Source organism: Sorex fumeus, unplaced genomic scaffold (genome assembly GCF_029834395.1).
Source record: "Sorex fumeus unplaced genomic scaffold, SorFum_2.1 ptg000047l, whole genome shotgun sequence".
In the NCBI taxonomy this organism is placed as follows: domain Eukaryota; kingdom Metazoa; phylum Chordata; class Mammalia; order Eulipotyphla; family Soricidae; genus Sorex; species Sorex fumeus.
Window position 1 is genome coordinate 44,835,445 of NW_026606104.1, and position 20,228 is coordinate 44,855,672.

Genomic DNA, 20,228 nt, shown 5'->3' on the forward strand with positions numbered 1-20,228 from the left:
TGCTCAGAAGTCACTGCTAGTGGTGCTTAGGGGAAAGTATGCAGTACCAGGCATTAAACTGGGGTCAGTTGCATGCAAGATGAATGCCTTAACCCCTGGACTATTTGTTGGGCCCTGAACATTTTTCTTCATTCAGTTTGTCTTATGCAGTTATTGCTAGCGTGACAAATGGATGAGGCTTTTCCAGGACTGATAAATTTCCAAGGTAAAACTAGGAGAGGCAAAACCAGGATGGAAGGGGCCAGAGTGAGAGTACAGCAGGTAGGGCGCTTGCTTGGTCAAGGCCAACCCAGGTTTGATCCCCAGCATCCAACTGATCCCCTGAGCCTGCCAGGAGTGGCCTTTGAGCACAGAGCCGAGAGTAAACCCTGAGCACCACTGGGTGTGGCCCCCAAACCAAACCAAAACAAAAAACCAGGATAGTTGGTCACATTGAACCTGAGAATCCTGAAGCTGTGTGTGGTCAGACTGTGACTGGGGTTGATCAAAGGCTGGTCTGCAGAGAGAGATGCAGGAGAGGTCAAAAAGAGAAAGGGAGACTCCAAGACTCCATTCTTGGTTCCAGAGCCTTCCTAGAGCCAGTCTACATACCTGGTCTTGGCTTCCCAGACCCCCTGCTCCCTTCTACTAAATTTTCTTTGTCTACTTCCCATAGTGCAGGCACTGTTTTTATATGCTCCCACAGAGGACCCACTTTGAGAAGACAAAGTAAGTAACTAACTCAGGAGGCATCCATGGAAGTAGCCACAGTCCAGAGCCGACAGGGCTGTGTGTCCGCAAAGCCTGCCCCAACACAGTCTGTCTCTCAACTCTTCGAAACTTCCTCTCTGACCCTCTCCCATGACACCATTGCTTCCCTTAGAGCTTCTGTGTCACCTTCTCAGCTGTGACAATTCACGTAGGAGTCATCTTTGTGCTTCTCTCCAAGTATAGTATCCAACGTGCCTATTATATGGAAAATTCCATTTTTATCTGCAATAAGGGGTCTATACAGCCAGGAGACGGTGCAGTTTCTTACTGAGAAATAGCTGCTTGCACTTGTATGGTTCTGCTGATTCCTAGGCAAGTTCATTATCTAACTTTTCAGAATTTAGTTATTAGGAATAATAATGACAGCTATTTATTGGTGCATATGCACAAGTCTTGAGGCTCAGAGAAAATACATGTTCTGGGGCCAGAGTGATAGCACAGCAGGTAGGGCACTTGCTTTGCAAGTGGCAGACCCAAGTTTGGTCCCCAGCATCCTATATTATGGTCTCCCATCACTGCCAGTTGTAATTCCTGAGTGCAGAGCCAGGAGCAACCACTGAGCATTGCGAGGTGTGGCCCATAAACAAACAAAAAAAGAGAGATAGTACATGTTTTACCCAAGATCTCCAATATGTTGCAGATTTTACCACAAAGATTCTTTGCTCCTTTTTTTCTTAAATTTGTTTTGGGGAAGGGACTCCCAGCGGTATCCTGTGTGGAGCCAGGAATCAAACCTGGGGCCTCACACTTGAAAGGCACATGCTGTACCACATGAGCCCCCTCCCAGCCTGACTGCAGAGCCTTGTTTCAGGGCTGCAATCCCACGTTCCTTCTGCCCCAGCAGAATCCCTGCATCTCCCAGCTCTGGCTCCTGTCCTGAGCCACAGTGCTGGCTCTCTCCGTGTGGGGTTCTGGCTCTCTCCAAGTTGTGGTGATGGGGCAGAGGTCAGTCTACTCTGTTGGCTGGTCGGGCCCAGCTGGGTGAATTCGAATTCCAGAGCTGCCGCAGTTGCCATGTCTCCTTCCGGGGAGGTTGCAGGGAGCAGCTCACCAACTGCCTGTCTTTGCTCAAAATTTCTTCCAGTGAATTCCAGGTGACTTCTGGAGCTCTATAGAGCAGCTTCTCCCTTTCACAGTGTGGGAGATGTGAGGGGGGTGGTCCACTAGAGTTCCAGAGACACGGTGCCTCTGCAGGGATAGTCTCTGGAACCAGAAGACCCACTTCAGTCCCGCCCCTGCTTGTAACCTGGGTTGTGGGGAGACTGAACTGGCCCTAGTGGCTCTTGTAAACAGTGTCATTCCCCTGCTTCTGGGAAGCCCCATGTTGTGGGTCACATGGGATAAAAAACCTAAAGATTGTACCTCATGGTGTTTCACTAATAAAAATTTCAAAAAAAAAAAAGAAAAAAGATATTATCCTTAAAAAATGTTTTTAATGAAAAAATATTAAAATTAAAAATATGTCTTTAAATAAACTCCTGACAGGGACAGAAAATGGCCTTCAGGGAAGAAAAGCTTTGTCCTTCTAGAAAGATTTCTTTGCATGTTGATGTTGAACTGTGTATGTATTGTTAGTACAAACTTGAATTGATTATTGCTACTACTTAAGCTGAAAATATATTGTATTTTGTTCCTGATTATAATCTTTTCTAAAAATATGGAGCAACGCTGAAAATATGACAGAATGGAATTAAATTTAATTTTTGTTTGGTACCATAAAAATAAATAAATGAATAAATAATTTAAAAAATATTAAAAAAAAAAAAAAAAAACCTAAAGATGCCTGACCAAATGTGGGGTCCACAGGAAACGCTCCTCCCCAGGGTGACGTGGCCTGAGCAGGAGGTCACTGCTACAGGATTCAGAGCATGTGGTTCCAGTCTTGTTTGCCTGTTTTGGGGGGGCCTGGGCCCTGGTCTCTGCAGAGAGGGCAGGCATTTCACACGGGCCTCCCCTTGGCTCTGGTCCTGACTCTGGAACTTTTTCTTTCTTTCTTTCTTTCTTCCTTCCTTCCTTCCTTCCTTCCTTCCTTCCTTCCTTCCTTCCTCCCTCCCTCCCTCCCTTCCTCCCTCCCTCCCTTCCTTCCTCCCTCCCTCCTTCCCTCCCTCCTTCCTTCCCTCCCACCCTCCCTCCCTCCCTCCCTCCCTCCCTCCTTCCTTCCTTCCTTCCTTCCTTCCTTCCTTCCTTCCTTCCTTCCTTCCTTCCTTTCTCTCTTCTTTTTTATAATGTAGGAGTCTGACTCTGGAACTTAGTTCCTTCACAAACTTTTCCGCGAGCCAAAGGAGAATTGGAGTACAGAACCCCTCCCCCAGCTCTACAATTCTGTGTACCCAGTGACAGAGCGCTAATCCTAGGGTACTCAAGTTGGATTGGTTTCACCTCCTCAGTCCGGCCTCCTCCTAGTGGGCTACAGAGCCCAGTGCCTGAGCCTGAGGGAGAGATGCCTTTGAGGGCAGCGGCAACTTTCTCTGAGTGCTGGGCTCTCAGCTCTCAACCCTACTTTCCAGGGGTCCCCTCTCTGGGCAGTCTTGGTGGGGAGAATGGGGGTGAGAGGAGGAGGAGGAAGGTACTTGGGAGAGGGTGTGAAGGGGCCTGTTCCTGGGGTGCTCCCACCTCACAGGGAACCTGAGAGTCTTCTGTAATCCCCTCAGCATCAAGTGTGGAGAGACAGCTGTTTTGGTGCTCAGAGAAATGCCTAGGGAGGAAGGGGAGAGAGCGGGCAGTGGGTGGCTCTAGGGAATCAAGTGGAGGGAGAGAAAGTTCAAAGCCGGGTGGGAAGCAGGAAAGAAATGCAGAAAGAGGGAAAGAAGGAGTCAAGTTTTTCCTTCTGTTTGGGGGCCTTACCTGACTGTGTTCAGAGCTTACTTCTGGCTCTGTGCTCTGGGGTTACTCCTGGTGGAGCTCGGGGAGTCATATGAGATGAAATACTTCAGGGATAAGAATTAGTCACCTGTGTGCAAGGCAAAGGCCTCCCTCTGGACTGTCTCCAGTTCATTACCCTGTACTCTAAACACACAGAGTCTGGACTCAGACACGCAAATCTACTCTAACAGGATCCAGAACACTCTAGTGTGGGTGTCAACACAGGCTAATTGGTCTAATCCATGGATAGATTGGTCTAAATCTGGAATCGCTTTACCCTGTAAGATCAGGCATAGAAGGCTGACACAAACCTGGATGTTGCAGTAATAGTAACAGCCAAGGCAAGGATTTATTGAATGTTTCTGATGTATCAGAGACCACAAGAAGCTCTGTATTTGCATCACCTCATTTATCTTCTTCCTCATTCTATAAAATATGTATTATTATAATTTCCTCTTAATGGATGAGGAATTTGAGACTTAGTGAAGTTGAGAAACTTATCCAGAGTCACACAGTTGGCTTGTGAGCTTGGTGGTGAAGGAACTGGGGAGCCTATGGGGGAAGGTTCCAGACAAAGCCACCACTGTCCTAGCCACAGCTCACACATGCTGAGTGCAGCCAGTGGGCGATGAGAGAGACCAGGGACGTCTGGAAGAAGTTAAGAAACTTGGAGCTGGGGACATAGCTCAGTGACAGAGCATTTAACTTTCAAAATGAGGCCCAAGCTTTGATCCCCAGCAACACGAGAGAGAGAGAGAGAGAGACAGAGAGAGAGAGAGAGAGAGACAGAGAGAGACAGAGACAGAGAGAGACAGAGACAGAGACAGAGAGAAGTATATATTGGGTGGGAAAAATAGTACTGCAGGTAAGGCACTTGCCTGTCTGGATTTGATCCCTGGTACTGCTGCCAGGAGAGATTCCTAAGCACAAAGCCAGGTGTAAGCCCTGAAAATAGCTCAGTGTGGTTGCAGCCCCGTCCCCCAAAGAAAGAAAATTGCTTAAAATCATACAAGAAGTTCAGCTGGGATTTCAAATCCAACCGGCCTGACACCCAAACTCCCCTGACACCCACCCACCTGCCTCCTTTTTGGTTTTAAGCTACAGGGCTTACTTCAGTCCCACCAAAATCCCCTCTTGAAACATTTTTTTTCATTATGACTTACATAATGTAGTTGAATAGTTTTTATGTTTTGATTATAAAGTTACTGCACCCCAACAACCACAGTCCCTATGTCTCCTCTGATCCAATCTTTATTTCCCTTTCCCCACTGTTTTTATTTTACTTTGTTTTGTTTTATTTATTTACTCTTTGGCCACATCCAGCTGTGCTCAGGGATAACTCCTAGTTCTGTGCTTAGGGATCACTCCTGGTGGGGCTCAGGGGACCATATGGGGAGCCAGGATTTGAATCTGGGTGGGTCACACGCCAGGCAAGTGCCCTACCCACTGTACTATAGCTCCAGCCTCTTAACCTACTTTTTTTTTTTTTTTTTTTTTTTGCTTTTTGGGTCACACCCAGCGATGCACAGGGGTTAACTCCTGGCTTTCAACTCAGGAATTAGTCCTGGTGGTTGCTCAGGGGACCATATGGGATGCTGGGAATAGAACCCAGGTTGGCTGCATGCAGGGCGAACTCCCTACCCACTGTGCTATCGCTCCAGCCCCCTTAACCTACTTTTAAAAATAAAATTTGTAATTCAAGGGCAAGGGTTTGTCACAGTTTGATACTGTCTATTGCCTTGTTTTCTCTCTCTGGATTCCAGAGATGAATGAGATCTTCTGGTCTTTGTTCTTCTCCCTCTGACTTTGCTCACTGTGATAGCCTCCGGTTCCATTCATGTTGCAGCGAACTGCAGTAGTTTATCTTTTCTTACAGCTGCGTGATATTCCATTGTGTATCTATGCCAGAACTTCATCCATTCACAGTTGCTGGATGTTTGTTTGGGTGGTTTCCAGATTCTGGCTATTGTGCTGCAAGACACACAGGTGTGTCTCTGTCTTCTTGATTAATGTTTTTGTGTTTGGAGATAGATGCCAAGAAGTGGAATCACTGACAAGCTCCCCTCTAAAGAGCTTAGATTAAGTCTGGGGTCAGAGTGGTAGGTTATTTGGAGAATCGCTGCAGTTTATTTTGGCTGGAACATAGTGGGTGAAGGAAACCTTCACCAATCTTTGAGGAGACAGGGAGACGGAAAGGAAGGGCCAGTCTGTGGTCACGTGACCACTCAAAGGCAGGGGCAGGGACACCACATTAGAATCTATTTCAGTAACTGGCAGCCAGACATGATGATGCATCTGACAAGGAAGGGAACAGAAAAAATAAAGAAAGAATAAGTAACAAGGTGGGATCCTTGGGTTATCTAGGAAGAATGAATTGCAGAACCTGTGACTGTTTAGAGGTGGGGGCTTGGCCAGGTGGGAAGAAATACAGGCGTGAAGAATGACTTAGAAGTCTGACTCAGACAACTAGATGAATGGTACCAGCTCTCGGTCTCTCTCTCTCTCTCTTTTTTTTTTTCTCTCACTGATTTGCTGTGTATCCTTGGGGAATCTCACCCAATCTTTCCAAATGTCTTCCTTGCAGTAAAATGAAGATAATGAAACCAGACCTCCTCATGTAATCAGATGGTGTCAAGATAAGATGAAGTCATCAGTCCGAAGAGTGCTTCGGAAAGTCAAAAGTACTTTGCAAATGCAAGTGGTTATTATTTTATGGTTATCCGTTAGGGAAAGGAATGCCAACACCCCCCTCCCCACCCTGCCCCCAGAGCCTGCAGATGGAGCCAGACTGGAAGGCACCCCAGGAGAGCTGCCTGCTCAGTGAGAGGCAGCCCCAGTATTTTCCATCCACTGGATCCGTCTCTTTGGCAGGTGGGAGCCTCATTCCCACATACTAAATTGTTAATAGCTCCTCTGGGGAGTTCCACTCAGCTGATTCCTGCAGCGAGTCCCGCCTCTCCTCTGCTGACACCTTCTGATGCCCTGGGTGGGCCCAGCAGTTCTCATCATTCCCTGTTTTGATTTATTTATTTTGGTTCGGGGCCATACTAAGTGGTGCTCAGGGCTTACTCCTGCTCTGTGCTCAGGGATCACTCCTGGCAGTGCATACTCTCTACCCGCTATACTATTGCTCCAACCCTCTGTTTCTATTCCTTTTCACTGGAGCAGAGGGTCGAAGCAGCGTCAAAAGGTTCTGCAACCCAGGCGTGAAGAGAGCTCTTCCTATATATGTGCCACCAAGACAGGCTCCAACTTCTATAAGTGACTCATGGGCTTCCCACTGGCCAAGCAGAGAAAGGAGTGATGGGCTGTTCTGTTTGGGGAGTGACTTTCTGCTCTTTTGTCCTGGGAGGCTGCATAGGTGACTGCAGCCTGGCAGGTGGCGTCCCCCAGGCCTGCTGCCACTCCAGCTCCCTGGGGCTGTGCAGTGGAGTGATCAGAGTAGCACCTGCAGATAGGGCTGCGAGTAGGTGGGCAATTAATGGTGTGAGCAAGGTCAGAGACAGGAGGAAAGACAGGAAGGGTGAAGCAGGTAACAGTTTTCCTTAACGTTTAAATCAAATGCCTGGGAAGGGCTGGAGAGATAGCACAGCGTGTAGGGCGTTTGCCTTGCACGTGACTGACCTGAGTTTGATTCCCAGCATCCCATATGGTCCTCTGAGCACTGCCAGCAGTAACTCCTGAATGCAGACCCTGGAATACCCCTGGACAACGCCGGGTGTGACCCAAAAAGAAAAAAAAATCAAATGTCTGGGAGAGCAACGCCAAAGCCACGTTTACGGCGAGGAATTCCAATCAGTTTTATGTCCCCCAGCACTCAGCAAAGCCTCTTGCAAGCTGGTCCTAGGTGAGCACTGAGCACACTCTAGAGCATCGTGTGGCTGTTCCAGTGCATCAGGTCACAGAATCACACCTGGTGCATGACAGCTTTATACTTCCCATGCTGACCGTGGCCAGATGTGTCAGAACCTCAGGCCCCAGGGGTTTTCTCCCATTTGGGGAGGAGAATAGGAAGGAACAGGAAAGGAAGAAAGTCTAAAACCAGAAAAAGACACTAAGCCAAGTCAGTGGAGGTGTTTCCCCTTTGTACCACACTCCTTGCCCTTGTGAGAGTCTTTGTTGCTTTCCTAACAGGCCTTGCCTCCTTTTTCTCTACCTTTCCTTTCATTTTATTTTATTTTGGGGACCACTCCTGATGGCTCAGGAGGTCATATGGGGTGGCAGAGATTGAACCAGGGTTGGCTGGATGCAAGATAGACACCATACTCCATACTCACTGTACTATCTCTCTGACCCCTTCTACTTACCTTCCCTCCCTCCTTCCTTCCTTCCTTCCTTCCTTCCTTCCTTCCTTCCTTCCTTCCTTTCTTCCTTCCTTCCTTCCCTCCTTCCCTCCCTTCCTCCCTCCCTCCCCCCTCCCTCGTTCCTTCTCCCCCATTTCTCTCTCCTTTCTCTCTCCCTCTTTCTCTTGGGACCTGTGTGGTGCTGGGAATCTAATCTGGGTCAACTGTGTACAAGGCAAGCACTTCACCCTCTTTATCATCTCTCCGGCTCTCGTTCTGCCTTTTTTTTTTTAAAACTTTGGCCCACACCCAACAGTACTCAGTGCTTGCTTACTTCTTGCTCTGTGCTCAGGGATCACTCCTGATGAGACTTAATGGACCATATGGCGTGCTGGAGATGAAATTCAAGTTGGCCAAAGCAAGCGCTGAGCTGACTGTACAATCACTTCATCATCACACCTCCTACCTGCTTCTAACTTTTATTTTTTTTCTGCTTTTTGGGTCACACCTGGTGATGCACAGGGGTTACTCCTGGCTTTGCACTCAGGAATTATTCCTGGTGGTGCTCTGGGGACCATATGTGATGCTGGGGATCAAACCTGGGTTGGCTGTGTGCAAGGCAAATGCCCTACCTGCTGTACTATCACTCCAGCCCGTCCCCCACCTCCCGACTTTTAAAGCAAATGTTTGTTTTATTTTGTGCTCTCTATGAAATACTACTTGGGAAGACACAAGACACGGGAGGTTGGTAGGGGGGTACCTTTTATGAAGGCTGCTGGAAGATTAAATGAGACCATCCACAGAGCAAGCATTTGGCCCAGGGCCTGGCCCATTGGAAGCTCTCTCTAAATGGTGGGAGGCAGGACTATTTACAGCAGAATTGAGATGCCCGTTACAGATCGGTAATAAGAATGCTCACATCCAAGGTCTCTTCCAAGTATCCTGCTGGGGAACATTGTGGAAGCTTTCTGGATGCTCTTTCATCATCCTCAGTGGGGACAGATGCTTCTATACCTGGCCTGCGCCCTCACCGGGTCAGACTGCTATACCAGTGCCACAGTAAGGGCAGCTGAAGAGCGACAGAAATTCATTCTCACAGCTGAGTCTGTGGGAAGGTGAGGTCAGGCTGCTGGCGTGCTGGGTTGGGATTGGAGGGTAGAGGTGGTGGTGGTGGGATTCTTATCCAGGCTGCAGCTTGTAGTCTGCTCAGCTGGGGGGAGGGAAGAGCCAAGAGGCCAGCTCCTTCAAAGGGCAGTCCAGAACCAGCTCTGTGTCTGTTTTCTAAGCACTGTATCTCTTCCATATTTGATTCACATAACACAGCTTCTTCACTGTGAGCTCTTTAAGATGCAGGAGTCTCAACAGGGGATATGGCTCAAAAGCAAAGGGCAATGAGAATATTCGAGGCCTAAATTTTGACCCTCACACCAAGAAACAACAAGGAACCCCTGGCTTACTCAGTCCTCACGGCTCAACAAACATCCTCAGCTGGCAGAAGATCTCTCTGTAGATGTGAAAACTAAGCCACAGAGGAGGCTGAGCGATAGCACAGCAGGAAGACACTTGCCTTGAATGTGGCCGACCTGGGTTTGATCCCATACTCCATGTGGTTCCCTGAGCTCTGTCAGGAGGATTCCCTAAGTTCAGAACTCTGAGCACCCCTGGGTGTGGTCCCAGAACAGAAAGAAAGAGCCTCAGAAAAGCTGAAAATCTTATTTTTGTCTTTTCTTCTACCATAGTTTTGACTTTCTAACCATCATCTCCACACCCAGGGGAGGCTCCAAAAACATCCTGGAATAAAAATTAAAAATAATTTTCTTGGGACTGAAGCAATAGCACAGCGGGTAGGGCGTTTGCCTTACACGCATCCAACATGGCCGATCCAGGTTCGATTCCGAGCATCCCATATGGTCCCCCGAGCACCGCCAGGAGTAATTCCTGAGTGCATGAGTCAGGAGTAACCCCTGAGCATCGCTGGGTGTGACCCAAAAAGCAAAAATAAAATAAAATAAAATAAAAATTTTCTTTAGTCATTGTTTTATTGGGCCACACCCAGCTGTGCTCAGGGATTACTCCTGGCTCCATGCTCAGAGATCACTCTTGGTAGCGCTCAGAAGAGCCTTCCAAGAGGATGAAATAGTGTGCAAATGCCCCATGGTGGGAAAGTTCAGTTTATTAGACACACAACCCAATTTCCAAGCCCTTTGGGATGGGATGTGGGGGAGAGTTTTGTGATTCGCAATCAAGTACATGTGATTGCAGAAGGAAATCACTTGTCTGGTGAATCGTTGGGTGGTCGAGTGGGAAGCCCAGATGGAGAGTGTGCAGCTGGGGCAAAGAAAATGGAGAAAAGGTTGAATTCAATGCTCCGGTTTGGTTCTTCCTGGGAAGGAGCAGGGCCTTGTACACAGTAGGATGGTAAACCACGGAGTGACCAGGCACTGATGTGGTCCAGAGCATCATCAGAGCCTAGAACTTCAGAACACGGACTGGCCCATATTTTTCCTCCTGAGAAGTTTTGTTCATCTGAAGAGCATTTCCCAAGCACTCATTGGGACCCTAGTCCTCTACTGGAGGAAAGATCCCAAGGAAGCAGACTCAGGGAGAAAGAATTACCACGTGATTCGATTATCTGCTTAGTACTAGTCTTCTCATCTATAAAATGGGGACAGACAGAATCTACTCCAAAGTGCTGATTCATACATGAAATGAGAGTAATGGTTATTAGACAGAACATTCTGCAAAGGACAAATGTGCCAAGAAGGAAGCTGGTGGTGGGCTGATCAGTTTAGATGGGGGGTATGGGAAAGCCCCTCACCCCCTTTCCACCTGCTCCTATAGTAGCTGGAGAGGTTCTCAGGATGTTTCCTGGCCATGGGGTCTTTCCTTACTTGCTGCTCCCTGACTTTCTCTTCTCCTTCACCTCTTAGGAGTCCTTTGATGGTGTGTGGTTATCTGGAATGTTTTTTCCAGGTTTACATGTTGAGTTCCTTCCCAAACTTAATATCTCCCTTGGAATATCATTTCCAGAGGGAATCTGTCCTGCCCAGAGCCTGGCCCAGGGGAGCAGGAAAGCCTTGTATACAGTAGGGTGGTAAACCACGGAGTGACCAGTCACTGACGTGGTCCAGAGCATTGTCAGAGCCTAGAACTCCAGAACGCCCACTGGCCCATTTTTTAACTCCTGAGAAATTTCATTCATCTGAAGAGCATTTCGCAAGCACTCATTGGGACCCCAGTCCTTTACTGGATGAAAGATCCCAAGAAAGCTTCCCTTTCTTCCTAGTTGGGGAATCCTGTCTTCATCCTAGCTATCTATCCCGGCACCTTGGGGAGTTGGGCGATTATGCCACACTCTGAGGTGCTCAGGAGTGACCCCTGGCGGTGCCCGGGAGCCCACATGTGGTGCCGGCCGATTAAGCAAGGTAAAAGTGCAGCAGCTAGGGCTTTTGCCTTACACGCGGCCCACCCGGGTTCATGCTCCGGCGTCCCATGGTCCCCCGGGCGCCACCCGCAGTAATTCCTGAGTGCTGAGCCAGGGGTGATCCCTGAGCATGGAAAGGTGTGGCAAAAACCAAAGCAAACCAAAACACACAACTCCAAACACCACCGCCACCACCACCAAAAGCCAACCCTTACTGTTTCTCTGGCGGGTGCTTACCGGGAACTCGCCTCCCGCGCTGCGCCGCAAGCCCTTGTGCACAAGCAGATCCCTCATAGTACCTTGCGCTTGCATTCGCCGGCAAACGTCGGTCCAGCGAATGCATGCGGTGCAAGGAAACCAAGGATCCCACCGACCAATTACGGAGCACTTACGCCTTAAGCTAAGTTCTCGCCGCCTTTTATTTAAACCCCCCCCCCCCCCCCCACAAACCCTCGGAGGAGATGCTTGATCTTCATTTCACAGGGGTGGGGAATGAAGTGGAGAGCGCTTAAGTGACTTGCTCAAGGTGACTTTGCCCGTTAGCGCAGGCACGGACGAAGGGCAGGATTCCCATCCAGTGCCTCGGGTCTCCAAAGCGGCAGGAGGGGAAGGAGGTGATCTCCGGGGCGGTGATCAGCCCCAAGAGCACCCCTTCGGAAGGGGTGGGAAGCCTCGGCCCTGCTCCGGGGTGGTGCAGCGCCCGCCCCCAGCCGCGGGCGCAGACTGGCGGCCGCCTCCGGGCCACGTGGTGCGCGCGGCGGGCGCGTCCGAGCAGCCCGCAGCGGCTCGGGGCTCAGAGCGCTCGGGGCGAGCAGGGCGGGCGGGCTCCGAGGGCACCGGCCCGGGGAGGGCGGCCGAGGCGCAAAGGGAGCCGGGCAGCCCCGGCGCTGCAGCGGGCGGCGTCGAGCCGGCGGCCCCTGCCCTGCCCGCGCTCTCGCACCGGCTCTCCGCGCCCAGGGCGCACGGCGGGGAGGGTCGCGGTGCCCGGCGCGCGGCCGCCATGGACCCGCTTCCCTCCACCGACGCCGCGCTGCAGCCCGCGCTCCTCGCCAACGCGTCGGACGCCTTCCCCAGCGCCTTCCCCAGCGCCGGCTCCAATGCGTCGGGGCCGCAGGGCGCACGGAGCGCCTCGTCCCTCGCCCTGGCCATCGCCATCACCGCGCTCTACTCGGCGGTGTGTGCCGTGGGGCTGCTGGGCAACGTGCTGGTCATGTTCGGCATCGTCCGGTGAGTGCGCGGCGGGGCTGGACCGGGGGTGCCCGAGGCTACCGCGGGGCTGGAATCCGAATCGCCCTCGGACCCGGGACTTCTCGGGCCAGCTCGCTTCCTGCAGGGAACGCTGGAGTCCAGCACTGCCGTGTGCGTGCGTGTGCGTGCGCGAGCGCGCGCGTGTGTTTGTGTGTGTAAATAACATTGGATGGTGTTGGCATCCCCGGGTGTCTGGCGTTTGATGATCCGCTGGCACCCCCGTCTGCATCGGGTTATGTGGGATAGTCTGTGTGTCTGTCACAGTTTGTGAGTGGGTGATTCTGTGTTGGTGACAGCACAAATGTGTGTTTGGACCTCCAAAACCTAGCAGGGGTGAGCTGAGATGCCGGAAGTGCCTTGGGCTCTGGGGAAACAGCTGTGTGGGGGCTGTGTGTGCAGGTGGGGGGAGACAGGGGGGTGCGTGTCTGTACCATGTGCTGTAGGCACTAACCAAGTCACATTTGGTGATCCGCCGTTGGGGTCCCTGTGTCTCTCTGTGCTTGTCCCACACGGTCATGTTTGGTTCTCTGTGAGAACTCGGCAATGGTGACCATGTCATTTCTTGTCAACACCCTGTGTCCCTGGGGGAGGGGAACATCCAGGGTGTCCCTGGACACATGTCTTGGTGGCCCTATGTGTGTGTTTGCCAGTGGACAGCCCGAGGGTCGGCTGATTAACTCCCTGCTTCCTTTCCTTGAGGCCAGCATCTTCCATTCCAGAGCTCTCAATGTGATTCTGAGACCTGGATTCTCTTCATCAAAAGCGCCACCTCCCATTTTCTCCTCACCTCTAATCGTCTTTCCCCCCCTATTTTATTTTTGTCCTTAATGAAAGGCTGGGTTTTGTGCTCTACCTCAGGACACAATTTTCCCTTCTCTGTGTGCAGAGCAGGACTTTTTCAGAGGGTCTGAAATATTCCCAGCCGGCTGGGAAACAGTCTGACCTAGCTCCATCCGCTCATGCTTGGGGAAAGGGGTGAGAGAAAACCTCCACAGAGAAGCCAGTGGTAGCTTTTCTTTGGAGATGGGTGCTCTGTGCCCTCGAACAGGGCAGCAAGTAGACTTAGAGGTAGGAGTTGTGAGATGTGGCCACAGTCCATTACTGCCACCCATCACAGAGGGGTCACAGTAGGACCCCTTTCCCCGGCTCCACTATCTATTTTGTCTGCCCCAGATAACCTGACACAGCGTCTTCCTTTGGGAGCAGAAATTCCAGCGTACGGTGGAGTATTTGTGCCTAGGATGGAAGATGGTGGGGGATTGGGGGTGGGAAGTGGCTTTGCAGAAGCTTTGGAAGACCTCTGGGGATCTTCGCTCCCCCAGGAAGATGGAGGGGACAGAATTTCCAATGCTTTCAATGACTCATCGCCAGTGACAGTGGGAAAATTCCCTCAAGTACAGGCAGGATTGATTTTCTTTTTTTTTTTTTTTTGCTTTGCTCTCTTATCAGTACTTCTCCCCATTTTTGCTTTGGGAGGTCTGAAGACGGCCTGTTCTGAGTATTTGTCCAGCTTTGCCACACACTGGCTTTGTGACTTCGGTAAATCACTTAACCTCTTTGAGCCTCAGTTTCTAAATCTGTAGGACTGGGCAAAAATAGAAACTTCTAGAACGATATTTTCATGCAATATCAATGAAATAGCATATATAATGCAACTGGCTTAGTGCCTGATCCAATAACTGGAAGCTACCCATGAGATGAAGAAGAGGAATTTTCCAGATCTTTCCGATCCCAGGGCTTATTAAAGAAGGGCCAGAGCTAGAGCAAGCTCAGTGCACTGGAGCACATGCTTAACAGGCAGAAGTCTGTTAAGCACCTCTTGATCCCTAGCACCTCTTGATGCCCCAAGTGCCATTAGAAGTGACCTCTAAGCCACTTATGCTTCCCCTCCTGTGGGCAGGCAGCTGTTTAGGGCTCAAATTCTCATGACTCAGTTCCAAGAGGATTGGGGTAGAGGGCCCAGAACGGAGTAAAGCCCCTGATCTACGTGTATCCATGACATAACCATAAGTGAGATGGTTGTTTGAATGAATGAGCAAATGAATGTGTGAATTCTATACCAGTCTCTCAGGCAGTTTGGGATGGAGAGAGAAACACGCAAGGAGAGATGAAGAGGCCCCTTAGGTGAGGAGAGCAGGGTGGGGTGGGGTAGTGCGAAGCCCACCAGGTCAAGTTCAAATCCTGACTTTGAAGCCACTTTCCGGCTGTGTACACGGGTCAGCAACCCTCCCTCTGTGAGGCTCATTTCCTCTGGTGTTGGCTGGGGAGAGCAGCTGTGCCTCTGGGCATGGTGCACAGTCATGGGCCCGAGTCTTGTGTCTGGATCCTTTTGACCAAGGTTTCTTCATCTTTTTTTTCCCACGGAACTTGTTTCCTTCTTGAGGTCCCATGTCCTACAGGCCGACCTCCTAATCATGTACCGTGACCCTACATGGATGTGACTTTCACTTGTGGTCCCCTGGAATTCCTCCTTGAGCTTCTTGTCTACCTTGGTAACAGGGTGAGGAGAGGACTCTAAGCTCCTATGGGGATCGGCTGTCACATGGGGGGCCCTCTCCTGTGAGTCCCTGGTGCCCCCAGCCACCCCTCCAGGTAGAGCAGCCGACTGGAGGCTGATGCTCTGCTTTTCCACGAAGGTGGAGCCCTTCCCACCCCCCATCTCACAGGCACAAGGACTCGCCCCATAAACATGGGCTGCTGCTGACCTGACCCCTGACTCCTAACACAGTGAGCGAGGCCCCCAGAACACCGTCTCCTCTGCCCCCGCCACCCCCATTACTGACAGCTCCAGGGGTGATCGGAACTTCCTAGAGCCACCAGAGTCCAAGGGAGGCACCTGAGCTGGCCAGTAAGGCCAGAGGAGGTACAGAAAGAGGGTGGGGAGGCGCTAATGGATAGATGGGGGAGCATTTGGGCTGGAGCAAAGGAAGACAGTTCAGTGGGTGATGATGGTGGAGAGCTGCTTCGGGGGCCGGGGGAGGGCAGTGAAGCTCCCTGAGTCTAGGCTGAGGGAGCCAGGGAGTGTGTGTGTGTGTGTGTGTGTGTGTGTGTGTGTGTGTGTGTGTGTGTGCAGAGAGCTGCTCTGGCAACAGCAGAAAGGCTGGGTGGAGGCATCCTGACCCTGAGACTCACACTGTGCCCTCTGCCACCCAGAGTTGCTGGTGAGGGCTAATGCTGGATGGGCTCCAAGGGGGTCACCCCCTCCCCCCTCCCCCCATGATTGGAAATGAGTCTTGGGAGGAAGAGCAAGGCTGGGGGCCGGGCCAGGCCGCAGGCCTGAGGGAGGGCCCTTACCGAGACCCCTGTTGCCATTTTGGGTTCTTGGGCTGCACGATGCGGTGGGAAATGCGGGAACTTCAGTGCTGGCCAAGGAGAGGATGACTTTGGAGTAGGACGGTGTTTTTTTTTTTTTTAATTTTAATTTTTCAAATGGAGTCACACAGTACAAAGCTGTTCATAATCAGGTTCAGTCATACAATGATCCAACACCCATCCCTCCACCTATTGTCCATTGTGTCCGTGTGTGTGTGTGTGTGTGTCCGTGTGTGTGTGTGTGTGTGTTTGTGTGTGCAGAGAGCTGCTCTGGCAACAGCAGAAAGGCTGGGTGGAGGCCATTTCCTACCACCAATAACCCTAGTTTCCCTCCTGCCAACCACTGCCCCCCCTGCCCCGCCCCCAGAGTAGGACAGTATTCAAGAGGATTTGGGGGGCAGGAGAGAGCTCAGCGCCTCCTCCACATGTCTGGTTTGCGGGAAGCACTTACTTTGAGGCCAGCAGTCCATGAACTCCAGAGTGACCAGCCAGGAGTAACCCCAGAGCACAAGTAGCTCCTAGCAGTAGAGTGAGCTTGGAGTGGGCTGGGCTGGCAGTGCCTCAGATGTGAGGGAGTCAAGGGTGGCTCAGGCAAGAGGAGAGAGCCGACTGACCTTGAGAGGCCCAGCAGCACTGGCCTTGGTTGTCCCTCTCGGAAAGCACCCGGAGACAGGAGGCTGGGCCTCATGACTGGGGTGAGGCCAAGCAGGGACAGTGGACAGCAGGCGGGCCTGGCTGGACTCTGCACATCTCAGTGAGGGCTCAGCCCTGGGATCTTGGTGACTTGTGCACTTGGGGCCGGCCAGGAGCGACACAGAGGGTCAGTTCTGGGCCTCCCACTGCCCTGGTTTCTTCACTGTCCTGCAGCAGGGACTGGAGGTGGGCTTTTTAATTTTTTTGCTTTTTTAGATCACAGCCGGCAATGCTCATGGGTTACTCCTGGCTCTGCACTCAGGAATTATTTCTGGCAGTGCTCAGGGGACCATATGGGATGCTGGGGATCGAACCTGGATTGACCACGTGCAAGGTAAACGCCTTACATGGTCTACTATTACTCCAGCCCCCGAAGGGGGCCTTTAAAATTTTTTTTTTCGGGGCCACACCCAGCAGTGTTTAAGGGGTTAGTCCTGGCTCTGTACTCAGGCATTACTCCTGGCCATGCTCAGGGGATAATATGGGAATGCAAGAGATTGAACCCTGGTTGGCTGCATGAAAGGCAAGTGCCCTACGCATTATACTATCACTCCAGTCCTAAAATAATTTTTATTTTAATTTTACAATTTTTTTGGGGGGGTCACACCCAGCAATGCACAGGGGTTGCTCCTGGCTCTGCGCTCAGGAATTACTCCTGGCAGTGCTTAGGGGACCATATGGGATGCTGGGAATCGAACCCGGGTTGGCCGCATGCAAGGCAAACGCCCTACCCACTGTGCTATTGCTCCAAGCCCCTAATTTTACAATTTTTAAAGTGAATCATAATACTTTTATTGAATGAAATTTACATAGAAAGATATAAAGGGAGAGAACATGGGCCTCTCCAGAGTGGAAAAAAAAGCAGAAATACATGTTCAAGAGAAAACAGTCTTGAAAGAGCAAGCCATTATATTTCTTCTTTAAAAAAACATTTTTTACTGATCCAGATTCTGTGATTTACCATACTGATAATGATGGTTTCCTGTGTACATAATCCCAGCACATCCCATTCCCCCATGCACCCACCTCCCCTCCCCCAGGCGCCCCTGAGTGCTGAGCCTTCCTTTTCTTTCTTGTTTTTTTTTTTTCTTTTTGGGTCACACCCGGCAATGCACAGGGGTTCCTCCTGCTCTGCGCTCAGGAATTACCCCTGGCGGTGCTCAGGGGACCATATGGGATGCTGGGAATCGAACCCGGGTTGGCCGTGTGCAAGGCAAACGCCCTACCCGCTGTGCTATTGCTCCAGCCCTGAGCCTTCCTTTTCAACATCCGTGTACCCCTCATTCAGTTGTGTGAATCAGTTACCGCCCCCCACCCCCCACCCCGGTGTATTTCTGGATCTTTCCCTTTCCTTCTGATGGACTTTACTCGGCTTGGTATCCTGGCGCTGGAGGTTCTTACTCATCAACCAGAGCAGAAAGCTGGAGGGGGCAGCTGCCTCTCAGCCAGAAAGGCACAAACCCGGATTCCGACTCTCCAGCCCCTCCATGGCTGTTCTCTTTGAGAGACCCTGCAGCATGAGTGAGCTCTGGGCGTGCCCATGAGGGAAGGGGCTGGGCAGGCCCTCTGTGTGGGGCCTCACCTTTGAGAGCTTGGGCCTGGGAACCAGGAGGAACTGGGGTCACATCCTGTTGTGTCATTTATTGAGAGGGTGAACTGGGACCTCACATGAATGTAAATCTTTGGAGCCTTGGTTTACTCATCTTCAGAGCCTCGGTTTACTTGTCTGTGAAAGAGGAATAGTGAGACATACTCCCAGGAACTGTGAGGACCCCAGGCCTGATGGGATGGGACTTCAGCACAGGGCCAGGCATTTGGCACTGTTTTCAAAAACCCTTAGAAGGGGCTGGAGCAATAGCACAGCGGGTAGGGCGTTTGCCTTGCATGCGGCCCACCCAGGTTCGATTCCCAGCATCCCATATGGTCCCCTGAGCACCACCAGGGGTAATTCCTGAGCACAGAGCCAGGATGAACCCTTTGCATTGCTGGGTGTGACCCAAAAAGAAAAAACAAACAAACAAACAAACAAAAAACCCTTAGAAAATACTGATGAAAAAGCTTTCTTCTCCCTCATTTGATTGTCATTTATTGAACCCCAAGGGAACTTGAATTACTGGGTGGATGCTATAGAAAAACTTTATTTGCTCAATATTCAAAACTTGCTTTTTGCAACCGGTGCTGGCACGGATGTGGCGAGAAAGGGACCCTCCTTCACTGTTGGTGGGAATGCCGACTGGTTCAGCCCTTCTGGAAAACAGTATGGACGATTCTCAAAAAATTAGAAATTGAGCTCCCATTTGACCCAGCAATACCCCTCCTGGGAATATATCCCAAAGAGGCAAAAAAGCATAGTTGAAGTGACATCTGCACTTGTTTGTTCATTGCCGCACTCTTTATAATAGCCAGAACCTGATAAAAACCTGAGTGCCCGAGAACAGATGACTGATTAAAGAAACTTTGGTACATTTATACAGTGGAGTACTATGTAGCGGTTAGAGAAGATGAAGTCATGAAATTTATATACAAGTGGTACTTCATGGAAAGTATCATGTTAAGTGAAATGAGTCAGAAAGAGAGGGATAGACATAGAAAAATGGGGCTGGAGTGATAGCACAGCGGATAGGGTGTTTGCCTTGCACGCAGCCGACCCGGGTTCGATTCCCAGCATCCCATATGGTCCCCTGAGCACCGCCAGGAGTAATTCCTGAGTGAAGAGCCAGGAGTAACCCCTGTGCATCGCCAGGTGTGACCCAAAAAGCAAAAAAGAAAAAAAATGGCATTCATCTGGGGAACGTAAAGTAACAAAATAGGAGACTTACACCCAAGAATGGCCGAGATTAGTACCAGGAATTTTGTTCCATGGCTTGGAGGCCAGCCACACATGCTGGGGGAAAAGGCAGCTCAGATAGAGAAGGGAGCACCAAATAAAGTGTGTTGGGAGGATCCTCCCAGGATAGGAGAAGCATGCTGAAAGTAGATTATAGACCAAACATGATTGCCACTCAATGCCTCTTTTGCAAACCACAACACCCCAAAGGAGAGAGAGAACAGAGGGGAATGCCCTGCCAAAGAGGCAGGGTGGGATGGGGGGGTATGGGGGGTGGGCGGGATACTGGGATCCATGGTTGTGGGAAATGGTCACTGGTGGAGGGATACGTATTTGATCATTGTATAATTGAAACCCAAGCACAAAATTTGTAAGTCTACAGCTGTACCTCACGGTGTCTCACTAATAAAATTTTTTTAAAAAAACATGCTTTTTGAATCATTAACGCTGCAGTAATTATTATTATTATTGGAGAGAACCAGAGGTACAGTACAGCGGTAAAGTGCTTGCCTTGAACAACTCCAACCCCAGTTTGATCCCTAGTCTCACATATGGTCCCCCATGCATTGCCAGGAGTGATCCCTGAGTACAGAGCCAGGGGTTAGCCCTGACACAGCAGGTGTGGCAAAAAACAACATTTAAGCAGAGACAAACATGACCCATAGTCTTTCCACGCAAAGAGGAAAGCTTTGTCTTCCCCGTGTATTTCCTTCCTTTCTCTCTCCTCTCTCTCACACCAGGACCACACTACATTGGAATAATGATCATAGCATTTATCATGTTTTGTAAGCTGTCTGTTCACATATCATGGGCATGTCCTCATGTTTTC

The 20,228-nt window shown here is 50.6% G+C and overlaps 1 protein-coding gene across 1 annotated transcript in view; it reads left to right on the forward strand.

The window, feature by feature from the left end:
* Positions 1-12,126: 12,126 nt before the first annotated feature.
* Positions 12,127-20,228, forward strand: part of OPRD1 (opioid receptor delta 1) — a 37,517-nt gene continuing 29,415 nt past the window's right edge. Inside the window, exon 1 of the mRNA XM_056123304.1 lies at positions 12,127-12,546. Within this exon, the coding sequence (XP_055979279.1) occupies positions 12,320-12,546 (227 nt within the window). The 5' untranslated portion in view covers positions 12,127-12,319. The remainder of the gene's footprint in view (positions 12,547-20,228) is intronic.